This window comes from Thalassophryne amazonica, chromosome 11 (genome assembly GCF_902500255.1).
Source record: "Thalassophryne amazonica chromosome 11, fThaAma1.1, whole genome shotgun sequence".
NCBI lineage: Eukaryota > Metazoa > Chordata > Actinopteri > Batrachoidiformes > Batrachoididae > Thalassophryne > Thalassophryne amazonica.
This window is the reverse complement of record NC_047113.1, coordinates 68,971,142-68,985,905: the sequence shown is the minus strand read 5'-3', so window position 1 is coordinate 68,985,905 and position 14,764 is coordinate 68,971,142. Positions and strand designations below refer to the sequence as shown.

The window sequence follows — 14,764 nt, the reverse complement described above, 5'->3', positions numbered from 1 at the left end:
GACGAGACAGTTTGATCAGAACCCGATTATTTCCCCTCGATGTGTGTCAGTGTGTTGTACTAAAAATGACCCCCATGTGCTTGCTGTCACACACGCTTCAGTAATCCTATATTAATCATGTAGGTCTACCACAGCTGGAAATACTCTAAATCAGTGCCAATGCTCTGAAAACATGCAGTAGTATTATAAAAAGTTATGCTTTTATACACTGTTGTATTGTATCATGTCTGCATGAATAATATAATGATTTTTGTTTTCATTCATTTTCATAAAGATGGATCATATCTTTGCAAAAGTGTTTGCCTTACCGAGTAACTTCTGTGCCCTTATTATTTTTAACAGCACAATGGTATGATAATACTTGATTATAAGTTCCTAAAATTACCACGCTTTGCATCATTTACATTTGCTGTACAAGCACTAAATCAGGGTGGATTGATGAGGATGTGTCCAAAAGTGAGACTTCAACCATATTAATGTTGCATTACAAAATCAAAGAATGCATTTTTGTGATATGGAGATTGGGCGGGGGATAAAATAATCTCATCGTGGTGCAATCAATGTTACAGTTTTGTTTGAGGTTTCATTTATGATAACCAGAGGCTGAAGGGCAGGTTAATGTACTGTGGCTGGCGGTGCTGTCCATGGTGCTGGAAGTAGACATTTGCAGGCCTGTGCTGCTCTGCACTTGGAACAGTAAATGGATTTATTAGCTGTCATCACTCGCACACACACAAGCCCACATAAATTACACTGATGAGCGCATCCTAGGTTCCACAGCACAGATGATTGCAAAATGACCTTTCTATTCCTATAGTAGTCAGATATGTCATGTTAAAGATGTAACATTCCCCATGGCAAGCATTAAAGGATAGCAATAAGAAACTATTTAAGAGGTTATTTGTAGATTATAGATGTCAGAATTATGGAGTGGAAAAAACCTGTGAAAATGTATGGCTGTATTTTTATTTTTGTTTTATGATGTCAGCCTGTATCTGTTATCAGGTCAGCAAGATAAAAACTAAATATGTTTCAATAAAACAAACAAAAGACAAAATAAATTAAAGAGTAAAAAGAAGTAAGAAATAATTCAATTTATTTAATTTATATAGCACCATATCACAACAAAACTGGCTAAAAGTGCTTCACATGAAAAAAGGTCTAACTTTGCCAACCCTTAGAGCCAGCACACAGGCAACAGTGGTAAGGAAAAACTCCCTCTGATGATGTTGAGGAAAAACGTCAAGTAGACCAGACTCAAAGGGTTGACCCACTGTTTTGGCCATTTTAACAGTTACAAGGTTTTTATAAAGCTAAAGAAACGGAAAACATTTTAGCATCAAAAGCAAAGTTCATTATTGAGATGACCATGCAATTGCACTGCAGGGGGTCATCTAGCACTGTGGCATGCAGGGCCAGCATCCATCAGTTGGCCCGTCCTGCTGGTCAAGTATATTTCAAAAGCACACTGCAATGTGCTACGTCAGCTTCAGCCATGACATCTCGTGTTCAGTCTAGTGACCTGTGGTGTGCAGCTGTCAGCCTTGAGAGATGTCATCAGTATGTCGGACAGAGAGAAAAAGATCAGAACCAGTCGGCTTGAAAAACTGCACCTAAGGTATGAGTTCACCCACAGTAAATCAGCAGGGATGCAGAGAGAATTCTTAGGTGATCGCCGGCCACTAACCTAAGCTACACTAACAGATCCAGAATTTAGATGAAGCGAGGCTGATAACCTGCTTTCCTGCTAATAAGATGTGTTAAAGGGATAAGAAGCATAATACCATACTATGTTACTATGCTAGCCATATGAGGGCCATAACTGTTGCATTTGCATTTAGTTTCAGGTCAGGTTGGGTTTTGTTGCATCTGCCACCTGAGGTAACCGGTTTGAGTTCCAATCAGCAATTGACCCAGTCAGACCTGTGCTCTATCTTCTGTCAGGTGTTACATGGTCATGCCTTGGTTTTGTCCAGTTTTTTTTTTTTTTTTTTTTTTTTACTTTACAAGATATGATAATTGCTAAAGAAGGATATCCCCCTGACAAATTTTGTGATTGTGAAATTGTTGGGCCTGGTTGGGAAGGGGTGTCATTAGGCTTCTGTGTACTGGAGTCCTATGCATGACAGCTCCTGGACACCAATGAGTGAATGTTGAGGCATCACTGAGCCTCTGCATCAGATGGAAAGACGCTATAGAAATGTAGTCCATTTACCATTATAGTTTGAAGCAGGTCTGCATCAGTGTGCAGCACCAGGGAATTGAAAAATTATTGTATGCTTTAAAGATTGGGCTGTTCAGATTGTATCTTTTCCCAACATATGATTACAGTCATAAACGTATATCTCAATTTAGACTTTAGAAAGTTCATAAATAACTCAATTAGTAAAGTATGAGAAACAAGGGTGGAACAGTTGACATTTACTTAATTATCATTATATTGCTGTAGATATGAGTCCAACTTTCCGAATTAGGATTGTATTTATTAATTTATTCTGTATTTCAGATATTAGTTATCATTTGTTGTTTTTCTATCTAATCCATGTCAATTTTCTCAATTTATGCCACTCTGATCTTTCCTTTGTTTGTTCCTTTTTATTTTGTTGTTGTTGTTATATTTGCAGCATATAAATGGAGGCTTGTTTAAATATTAATTTGGCCCAGCAGTAAACCCACCATAGATGGAGTCAATAACAGCTATCACATCATATTACAATAATGACATCATCATCATCACAGTGGTCTTGTGACAACTGGCTGTGCAGTTCTCGGTTTGCTTATCTTTTCCCTGTAGACCTGTGATTTCCTTTATTATGCTTCCATTTTATCTTCATGACAAGGAGGCACTGATTGACTTACATAACTGAAGTACAATTCATGTTGCTTTATTAGGTTTTATGGCCCTTCGTGGCTTTGTCTGTTGACTATAGCTTTGCCATGAATGTTGCATCTTTATTTCACAGCAGTTTATAGATTTAACCACGATGATCTGAAGATCTGTCAGCATGGGTAATAACCTTGAAATTGCACGTGGCTCTATCTTATACCTATTGGTATAACTTATATCTACATGTGAAACTGTATTGGTGACTTTCATCATTAATGAGCCTGATAATATGGCTAAGGAGCTTCAGTAATGTGAGAAATGTGTAAGCAAACAGTGTTTAAAGATTTATTGATTTGTTGTATACATGTACCATCATGCTATTTGTCTTTATTGCTTCCAATTTTGCGGAACGGCTTTTATTTTTTTGTTTTGTTTTTCGTTTTGAGTTTGTTGACATCTGCAACAGTGGTGATTGTAACAGCCAAATATTGAACTGTAATTGTCATTGTAGGTAATCATCTTTTCCTGTCTAACTGCTGGCTTGTGTGATTCTGACTGGTGGAGCTATAATGAGGGAGGGGTAGACCAGAGAGTATATCGGATCCATTTAATCAGACACATTGCCAAAACGTGTTGATCTCTTGATCTGCCAGGCTTAGAAAAGTGAGAAACTGCCACCATGATCACAGGAACTCAAGGACGAGACCACTGTCAACAACAACTCAACAATTGTCATTCTTTAGAAGTCAACAAAGGTAAAATATTTTAATTTCACTCTAAGTTTATCTATCAAGTGCAGTTTAAATTGGACCGTGTTCAGTAAAATTCTTTCTGAGATTCTTTCAGTATCAGTACACCATGAAAATAGGCTCATGATGCATTTCTGGCCTTGGCCACCCACCATAATGGGCATCTAGTGTCTTAGCACAGATTCAACCACAGCATACTGTACAAAGTCTGTTAAGAGATTGAGAGACAGCCAGAGCCTCAATGCAGGACTACCACCCAGCAATCTGGGTCATTAGGTCTGCAGTGTAATTTTAGGTGAACCACATCTGCTCATATGTAGGCAGAACAGTGCGCTGTGGCTCAAGCATTAGAGCGATGCCTAATCCTCCTGTGACAGCTGATTGTGCATGCTTTCAATGCTGTGATCTCTGGAGATTCTTTCATTTATTTGTGAGCAAACACTGAATTAGAAGTCCAGTATGACTATGAAGCGTACGTAAGGTAGAAGAGTGATCTGTGCTGATGCTGAGGCTATTGCCAAAAGCACCAGCATCAACATGCAAATTTAAGACTGACACTGCAAAGCCAACAGGGTTGACAGGCTGCTTTACTTGTACTAAAGGATTTCTTTGTTGTTCTGCAGCTGATTGAAAATCTTAATGAGAATGTGTCAGTGTTGTTGTGACATCCATCTTGGTTCAGTCTGCAGCATGCCAATGGTGTCAAAGAGGTCAATAGACCAAATGCTGGCAGGCTAAATGGAGCCTGGGTTGTTGACTGACAGATGATGACCTAAATGAGAGGACTGAAAGGATTAAATGTTCATTATCCCTTCCTTTATCCCTCTTTTTACTCCTCCCTTTATCTCTTAATGTTTTCTGTCAGAGGGGGCTGTGGTTGAAGGGAGGATATTTGGAGAAAGTTCTGGCTGTACTACAAACCAGTGGAATATTGATATTGACACACAGACAACACTGGTGACTGTTTGAAGGCTGTATTGTTGAAATCCACACGGCTGATTTTGTACAGTGATGAACAGTTAGTTTACATACTTTCACATATTGAATGTTGACTGACCATATTTAGTTTTTCCATGGCCATTGTTATTCACAGTCAGTAGAAAGAAGTGTCTGTAGTTTGACCAGATGTCTTATATAGAGAAAAAAACATCCAATACAATAGTAAAAATGTGGCAGTATGTTGGTAAGTTGTGCATTATATTATTTTGAAAGATGACTCATTCAGTATAAATCAAATTCCTAAGAGCTTTTCTTATTATATCCATAAAATACTTCCGGTAGAATTCATAATCTGTACAGTTATTGGCTCACTTGTATTTGGGTATTGCTCATTGGTAATCCTTTTTAAAATTTGATGAGTATTTTCCAAGGCAAGATTAGCATCAAATACCACATTGCATCATCTTTGTATGGTTACATCCAAATTAAAGAGAAAGCATAATTGTCATGATCATTGGTTGAAAGTCATAGCTGCAAGTTAAACAAGCAGTCAGTCAATATTTTGGCAATTTCAAGGCCGTGGAGTTGATATGCGGGCGACACAAAGGATAGAACCCATGTCACAACACTTCAGTACTAGGGATGGGTATTGATGAGATTTTTAATGAGCCTTTCATTGGATTCAGGTGTGTTGGAACAGGGAGACAACTAAGAGTGTCAGGAAGGTAGATCTCGAGGACCAAACTTGGGCAGCCCTCCCACTATCGATTCCGCTTATCGATCCGATTCCTTATCGATACCTCTTGTGAATTTTCTGTGTACTAAAAGTAGGCTTTACAGGTTTTCTATGTCAACATTTTAAATTGGTCACTGGATCCTTGATCTCTGGACATAAATAAAAATAAATCAAATCTGTAGTTTTTGTCAAAAGCATTTTGGCATGAATGTCTCTCCATACCTCTGAGCTGAGCTCAGCCGGCTGCTGCACTTCAGGGCAGGACGTCTCGTTTTTGGAGGAAAAAATGTTTTGATTGATTACAGTTTGTTTGTATTACAACATTTGGAAAGAGGTGCCATTTGATTTAAATGCCATTTCGCTTTATATTTATTAATTCCGGCTGGACTCTATCTTCTAACTTGACTCGGCAGAGAGCCGCATGGCATTTGGAGCTGTGTGAACAGAACAGAGGGTGATTCTCGTTTCTTTCTCACTACAAGACAGGAGTCCCAGTTAGTCACTTTAATCCGCACAAAAGTGACTCATGATTGACATATTCAGAGATGAAAGTGGTGAAAAACAAAAAAAAGCTGAAACCCAAAATTATCCCCCAACACCACCAGCACAGTAATTTTTGAATTCTAGAAGCTCTGAAATGCAGTCTGGGACTATTCCAGACAATAAACTGCAGTGAGTGCAGCATCCATTTTGGTGGGAAAAAACCCTTATACTTAAACCCTTATAACCCTTAAACTTTCCTTATTCAAATTCATTCCAGTAGTATTCTGCTCTTACTAGGATGCAGCAGTTTTCTAGCTTGGCAGATACTTCTGGAGGAAATCACTTAATAAATTTACAAATTGAAAATATGGTTTGAGCAAAACAAATTGTCATTAAACTTAAATAAAACACTGAAGTGGAGATGTAAGAGCCACTAGGTGTTCACAGGAAACAGCTATTTATTTCTATATTTATTTATTTATTTATTTTCATTGTTAGTTGGTTTTATCTTTTCTGTTGTTTTGTTTCATCAGATTCTTTTAGTCTCTTTCTCTAAAATTGTATTGTAGCGTTATTAGTTATGACTTATTACTATTATTGTTGTTGTTATTAATATATGAATAAAAACAAAATTTAAAAAATTACAATTTGACTCTTTTACAACAACGAACACTGAGCCATTAATTATTATCCAGAAAAACAAATGCACACAAACGTGCTGAGATGTTAACTTTAACATTGAAAACGCCATAGACAAGCTAACGCATTAGCATCGGTCCCGTTTTTAAGTTTTAAAGTACATGTATCAACTGTTTCAGAAGACCATAACAGGTCAGTTTAGCATAAAAAAAAGTGAATAATACTCACAGACATATGCTCTTTGGGGTTTTAGCAGGGAAAAATTAAGATAAAGCAAAATAAAACAATGAACCAACAAAGCAACAATCACTGCTTTGATTGGTTCAAGGTTCAAAGCAAAGTCATGCTGCAGAAACAGTTGATTACAGACCCGCTGCAGGGTCTGTAATCAATGTAGAGAAATTATCATTTTTCCTGACAAACACTCCCAAAAACAACGGCACTCTGAAGGACCGACAAGTCGGTCGTTAGGCAAAAAGGTTATTGATGTCGGTGGATCGAATAATTTCTTAACGATACACGAAAGGAGCCGGATCTCGATACTCAACCCTATTTAGTACCGCCACTATGTCCACCTGTACCTACATCACTTCCTGCTGCCTAATACAGTGGATGTCACAGTGACCCGGTCAGTCTATGCGAAGCTAGTCTAGCTAGCTACTCTGTGAATTTTTGTTGATCCAGAAGGACACTTAAGTTTTAATACAAGTTAACTGACAGAATTACATTGTTTCTGTTAAGAAAATTTGGATTTGCAATTCTATGTAGCAGGCTATCATAAATATGAAAAAAATAGCATGCCAGTGAAGATTATATCAGTATGTGCTGCCCTGTAAGGTTTCTCAAGAAATTTATTAAAAAAAACAAAAACCCAAAGTTGAGTTCATTTTACTGAGGTACAACTGAGTTACTCCCACTAATATAAATCGTTACATTCTAAATCAATACATTTTCAAAATCCTCTTTCACTTCGGTGGATTCACTTATTTAAAAAAAATTCCCTATGACACCCATGGGTCAAGCGTGCTGCCTGGCCAATCAAATACAGTAATACCATGGTCAGCAAACCAGTAGCTTTAACACAGTGGACAGTCCTGCTGATAAAGGAAATTAGCATTTCCATGAAGCTTGTCAGTAGATGGAAGCATGAAGTGCTCTAAAATCTCCTGGTAGATGGTTGCATTGTCTTTGGATTTGATAAAACACCAGTAGATGATTTGGTACCATAAATCATCAATGGCTATGGAAAATTCACATTGGACTTCAAGCATCTTCGATTCTGTGCCTCTCCACTTTTCATTCAGACTCTGGGACCTTGATTCCCAAACTCAGAGCAAGCAGCTCACCCTATACTTTCCTATCCTCAGCCAAATCCTGTAACTCTTCCCAAGGCGTTCCCAAGCCAGCTGGGAAATATAATCTCTCCAGCATGTTCTGGGTCTTCCACAGGGCCTCCTCCTGGTTCGATGTGCCTGAAAGACCTCCTTAGGGAGATGACCAGGGAACATACTCACCAGATGCCCGAACCACCTCAGCTGGCTCCTTTCAATGCAAAGAAGTAGTGGCTGTACTCAAAGTCCCTCCCAGATAATCGAGCTTCTCACCCTGTCCAGGAGTGTAAGCCCAGATACCCGATGGAGGAATCTCAGTTCTGCTGCTTGTATCTGGGACTACCACTGTGGGACTCTAAACACGGTGTCTTCTACATGTGGACTCACCACCTGCAGGGACACCATAGGTGGTCTGGTGCGCCATTCTTTTGGCAGTGAACAGGGGCAAATGCCCACATGCCCTGACACTCTGTTATGGAACTTGATTTCCAAATGAAATACAAAATTTACTTTCACAAAGAGGAATTTGGACCACTTGGCAACAGTCCAGTTCTTTTTCTCCTGAACACAAAGAGAGGCTTCTGGCATATTCTCTGGTTCAGGAGTGTCTTGACACTAGGACCGTGACACTTGTAGCCCATTTCCTGGATGTGTCTGTGCGCGGTGGCTCTTTATGCACAGACTCCAGCCTCAGTCCACTCCATGTAAACTCATGAATTGGCTTTGCTTGTCAAGTTTTTCAAAGCTGCAGGCATATACCTGTTGCTTGTGCATCTTTTCCTACCACACTTTTCCCTTTCAGCAATGACCTTCTGTGGCTTACCCTCATTATGGATGGTGTCATTGAGTGTTTTCTGGACAGCTGTCAAGTCAGCAGTCTTCACCAGGATTGTGGTTGTGTGTACTGAACCTGACTCAGAGATTCATGGTATTTATGCTGCATAAATAACAAGTTGTTCACACACACACACATCTTCAACCACTTATCCAAGATCAGGTCACAGATGGCTTATTCAAACTTGAAATTAATTCTAATGTCTAAGATTTTATTTTATTTATTTTTTTTGGAGCTATAGTTTGCAGTTATCAAAAGTAAAATAAAAAAAAATGCTTGATAATTTTTAGCTTCTACAAAATGAGTTCAGAATTTCACTGTCTGAAATAACTGATAAAAAGTGTTGCCAGTTTGGGTGTTACTGACCGTAAACTTTACATAAAAATTAAAATTTTAAATTTAAATTCTTTTGATCCAATTGGTTCCATTCTTTATGGTTACCACCGTGTTTGTTAATTTATATGTAATTATCTTTGGTACAAAAGTTGAATTGAGACTTGACATCTCAAAGCCATTGTAATTTGACAGTAGATGTGCTGTAACATTGATGATAGTTGTGATTTCCTCATATCGCTTCACTTTTGCAGGTTTTATATACTGAACCATAATTACTCTTTGCTCCCAAAAGTCATCAAAAGATAATGCCAAGAGGCTTAATCCCTGCAATTTCAAGCACACAGACGTTTATCACTGTACCACAATAGAGTCCAGCCAGTAATAAAAACCTGGAAGCCAGCGGCGTTCAGAGTGAAGCCGTCCAGAAGAGGTGATGGGAAATGGCAGCCTGTAGGGGGTTTAAAGTCTGGGCTCTCTGGTCGACCACTTTGGTTAGTGCAGCCAGCCAGATAATTAAACGTGATGGCAATCTTTGACACTGTGTAATCGCATCACACCTCAGTGCCATAAGTGTCATACTGTCTGTTGCTCACACTCTTGTCATTGTTGCATACACTAAAAGTACACTATAAATAAATATACTTTATAATCACATTTTTTCAGACATAAGAAATTGTGAAGCCTGCAGTTTGGTGAGGTTTCCAAATAACTTGCCACACCTATGGCAAATCAGTTTATTACCGTAGCAGCTGTCTGCGCTTCAGTGTTGTTGCCATTCTGTCCCATGGTGCGTTTCATGAATAATGAGAAATCTGTTAATCAAAAATTTGTAGGGGGAAAAAATACCATTTATTCTCCAATTTGCAGAACTCTGTAATTAAACAGATGAGTATCACAGAAGCTGTGGAGATGGATGTTCTCTTAAAAGATGTTTGAAAAGTGATACCTCTCAAATCTGTTTAATTGGAAATGAATCTATATGATGATTTGTTTCTTCCCAATTTACTCCATTTGTCAGTGTTGTTATTTAAAGCTTAAAATGCTTTCTGCATCAGAAGATATGCACACTGAGACAACTGTACTTCATCCTGAGAAAATACAAAATCTAGCATAATTGGAATTCTATACTCAATCTGTTTATTTGAACTCAAATTTTATGGGCAAAATTAGATTTATCTGACATTTACAGGCTGTTGCACTATGTGACCACTCATGAGTAATTTTACTTTAATTGTGAAGTTATCAAAGCTTGGCTGCCATTTTTGTTAAAACATCAATAAATATTTTTTGAACCACTTATACGTGAATAAAATTTAATATCCAATTAGTTTAAGTGTAGTTATTTAGTGTCAAATTCTGTAAACCTACTATTTATTTAAGATTTTTAGATTTAACTATAATACTGTATGAGGAATGTAGCGGTCTATTTAAATAAACTGCATTTGGTTTTTAAGTGGAAAAATGTAATATTTATGATGTGCCACAGTGGCTCAGAGCAGTCTCCCTGCTGAGTATCAAAATATATCTGTAAATAAAACATTTACCCATAAAATATTCACGTCTATAAACCTCATGAACCAGTTTGCGTGGTTTCATTAAATTCATAATTTGCTTCTCTAGAATTCAGGTCACATATTTAATTCCTATATGCATTTCCATATATACATTTTAAGTAATACACACATTGTAATTACAATGTTTACTTTAAAATGATTTGAATTGTGTTGTAAGTACAGGGCTCGAGGTAACTAATCATCATCATCTTAATTTGAAAGAAAATCAAGACACGCATTAAAGTGCATTTTTCAAATAAAGGCACTTTTACTCCACTAACTGTGAAAGTTCTTTGTTTGCATCTATCTGTTTCCTAAAAAAAAATTATTAGGGGTTTTTCCAGACGTGTTTTCTGTTTCAGACTCATTTCCATACAAAACTGGGTTGGTTCATTTACAGTATGACTAATTACAGCAGGGCTTTCTGTTGTAGTATATGACATGAATTACTCCCATGATTTTCCCATTACTGACTTTCTTTTCATGCTTTAATTAGATTACATCATTTATGTACGTGCTGCTGCCTATTTGGTTTGGTTGTGTGAGATAGGAAAGGCGTTCTATCACATTTATTGCAAATACAAGCTGTGTCTTGTGCATTTAAAGTTTGGTTCCAGATGCTCATGAGATCTTTTAGAATCCCATCACAAAATTTAAAAATAAACATATTTTGTGGCGTATGCAGCCAGGTTTAGTGTGCAGTTTAGGTGGCAGTTTTCTGTGCAGTAGCATAATGTGTTGAGTTCAAAAATGTTGGCATTTTTCTTGAAATTTAAATAAAATAATTGTTGTGCCTTTATGAAAAAAGGTGTTGCTTTAATATCGGCTTGTAATAATTTGAGCTCTTGAAGTAGAACTAATTACTGTTACTGTACTGCTTATGTATCATCAAAGCAACAACAAAGACAAATAGAAAATAATTGCAACGGAAATTTAAAAAAGATCAAAGTAACTTTTAAGGATGCATTCCCAGGCAACGATGTCTGGCGAAATGCATTTCTTAAAGTCTTGTAATTGGCATGAATGTTGAGTGTGGGTGTCTGAGTGTTGTGGATTTGTTTGAAACTGACCATGTGTGTGTGTGTTGTGTATGTGTGCAGCTCCCCGCAGACTTCAGCAGACTTCACCTGGCTGATGGCTTGCACCCACAGGTGACCCACGTCTCCTCCAGCCACTCAGGATGTAGTATCACCAGCGACTCTGGAAGCAGCAGCCTGTCAGACATTTATCAGGTAAGGTCAATCCTTGGCACTGGCTCGGCAGCATGGATTCCCCCGCAGTAAAGTAGGTGTGATAGATCTTCACTTTTTTCCTTTTATTTTATTTTAGGGCAAATTAAGAAGTTGTAAATTTGGAGACAATTAGATGGAAAACAGTTTTGAGCTTGGCATGAGTCAGTTTATGTGCTACTTTTATCCACACTGGGGCATCACCTTTACTCATTTGTTCTCAGCGACCAGCTAGCACCACTTTTGTACCTGGACCATGAAGTTATGTTTTGACTGATATGACTCCTTTTGACTTTTGGAGTCTCTTTCCATGGATGCTTCTTTGGTTGTCTTGGAGCTGTCACATAGTAACATGTCTGTCTGATTCAGTCATCCTCCGAGATGGGCTAGATCTGGGTTTGGAGCTGGATCATTTTTGTCTTTTCAGTTGCGTGCTAGATCTATGTTTAAAAGTTTGTCTGTTGAGTTGTACCTACTTGTGTCATAGCCTTACTACTGCATACCAATATGAGTCGAACCGTCTGGACCTAGTGTAAAGAAATGTTTCACTGTTGTCATTCTGAATCTTTCTGATTCCAGTGTTCATCATCAGAGGTGGTGGTGTAAGATGTGTTAAAGCAGGAGTCTAACTGTGAATGTTCATACGAAGTGGGTACCAGACTCCAACATGACCTTCATTGATTTAAATGAAGCATTGTATCTGCATTGGTGTTTTGTTGTTGTCCTATCACCAGTACTGTAGTCACCACACAGTCTACTGATGAATCCAAGGTCAAAACATTGTTTGACGATGATGTTGGAAAATGCGCAAATGGTACCAATAAAAATTAATTGTTCCTTGAATTGTCTTTGCTCAATTCTTTGTCTCTTAAAGGTTGAATGTCACCCGTCTGTCCCACTTTAATCACTTTTTTTTAAACATCATTGTGTCTGAAGTTAAATATGACTGGAATAGTTAAAGGTCTTACCACAGTCCTGGAGACAGGTTATGTGTCTGTCTGTACCGTATAGCATTTCAGGCAGATGACATTTGGGGGAGGGACCAGAATTATCCATGATTATGGTTTGTTTATCAATTCATAAGAAATTGAACTTTCTGACTTCCAGACTGCTGTACACAAGAATAGTGCCACTGCCGCAAAGTCACATTTAGGCAGATAGGAGCCATCAAACCCTTCCCTGTTCAATGTTCAAAGCCGGGCGTCTATTCCAATTTTGGCTCTCTGAAAGGATGTCAGTCATAGGACAAACAGAACTTCATGCTGTTCAAGCCTTCTGACAACTAGCAGTGTTTCTGCTAGCACATGGCCAGTCGCTGTTATATGGTGCTGCACCTTCACCCATGATTCAAACAAGAAGTGCCGTGTTTGTGGTGGGGATTCAAGTCCTCAGTGACACTGATAGTTCCTCCATAAATCGCAAGCTAATTATTGGGTGAAAATAAAATCCATTTGAGTAAATGAAAGTAAAGATGTGTTTTATTTATATATATATATATATATATATATATATATATATATATATATATATATATATATATAAAATGATTCAAAGCAAATCCTTTGAACTTATCTTGACAGGGATTAAAACCAAGTGGGGCAGCGGCTAAAAATCCATTTGTGGTGTGTTCGAGGGCATATTGCTATTGAAGCAGAAGGAAATACCAGGGCGAAGCCAGGCTCTGGGCACAAAGGGGTTGGCTTTGTCTTGTTGATTAGGCATGACTGTGTTTTAGTCCCAACGTAATACCAAATGAAAATGGCACCTGTCTATCCCTTTAAACTGGAGTGTGCCAAAAGTACAGCACTATGGTGTCAAAAGCAGGTGCAAGTGAAAGGATTTCTGACATGTTAATGGTTGAGCACCAGCTTGGCAGAGCGCACAGCTAACAGTGACCAAAAAAGCAACCTGCAGCAGTAGCAAGGAGAAATTTGATAAGAGCTAAGACCAATGTAGGCCTCAAGGCACATTGGTGACTGTGCTTATCCCCTGTACAGGACGCTGGTTGCCAGTCAAGGCTGCTATCCATTTGCAGGTGTTTGCACTGGGACAGTGCAGATAAAGTGTCTTGTCCACAGACAGGTAGCCAAATCCAGGTCTATATATTGGTAACCAAACTCTCTATCCCACTGTGCCATCTTCTCTAGTTGCCATGAAGTTTTACTCTTATTTTATTTGTTTGTTTGTTTCAATACACCTTCAGCTTGCATTGTACAGCATACAATGTCATGATGAAGAGCAGCTTTGCTTTATGAGCACTTTCTTACACACCCAACCAATAAACCGTAATATCTTGGACAAGCTCCACTGTGTGCAGAACTCTGTTGCTGGGGTTCTCATTCATACCAGATCCTTTCTGCACATAATCCCCTCCCTGATCCACCTCCCCTGGCTTCCGTTCAAGTCTGGCATCTCTTATAAAATCTTCCTCTTCACCTATGATTACCTCCGTGGTTTTGCTGCATAGTTTCTGTTAGATCTTGTTCATCCCCACCCTCTGTCCTAAACTCTGGTAAACACACTCATGACTGCTGTCCAGTCCCCCATGCTAGACTGCTGACTTTTGGGACAGAGCCTTCAGTTGTGCAGCCCCCACTCCTAGTAACTCTTTCCCATCCAGAGATCTGTGATGCTCTTTGTTTAGACATCTTTGGGAACCATTTGAAATTGTATCTATTCATGAACACCTATGGTGTTTAACTCTCAACCACGACTACCTCCCTCCCCCATGTATAGCATCCTTGGATACCTTGAAAGCCACTTATTAATGCAATATTTAGGAAAGCCAGTGCTACAACTTGTCCATGACTGAGAACTAAAATGCAAAATTATAACTTTGACTAACTTTATCTGCCTATTTAAATAAAAGACTATTTTTACATGAAACACACAGTCTGATGTGCTAGTGTGCCCCATAAACCAGTTGTAAGTAATCATCTTAGGAGTGTGCTAACACTTTGGTAGCTGGTGCTCTTGCCTCCTGTGCTGTCTATTTGATTGTGTGTATGTTGCCTTATTACTGTTACTTTGTTTTCAACAGAATTTATTTTTCCTTGCAAGGGCATTGGATCCAATCATCTCATCTTCCCAGAGCATTTTTAATGGCA

At 38.4% G+C, this 14,764-nt stretch overlaps 1 protein-coding gene across 7 annotated transcripts in view; it reads left to right on the top strand.

Annotated features, from left to right (window-relative positions):
* rapgef2 (Rap guanine nucleotide exchange factor (GEF) 2) overlaps positions 1–14,764 on the top strand; it is a 206,587-nt gene that overhangs the window by 157,763 nt on the left and 34,060 nt on the right. For 5 of the 7 annotated variants that reach the window (XM_034182089.1, XM_034182090.1, XM_034182087.1 and 2 more), the window contains one exon: positions 11,529–11,660. The exons of the other annotated variants lie outside the window; for them this stretch is intronic. In XM_034182089.1, the coding sequence (XP_034037980.1) occupies positions 11,529–11,660 (132 nt within the window). The remainder of the gene's footprint in view (positions 1–11,528; positions 11,661–14,764) is intronic. 7 annotated transcript variants of the gene reach the window in all.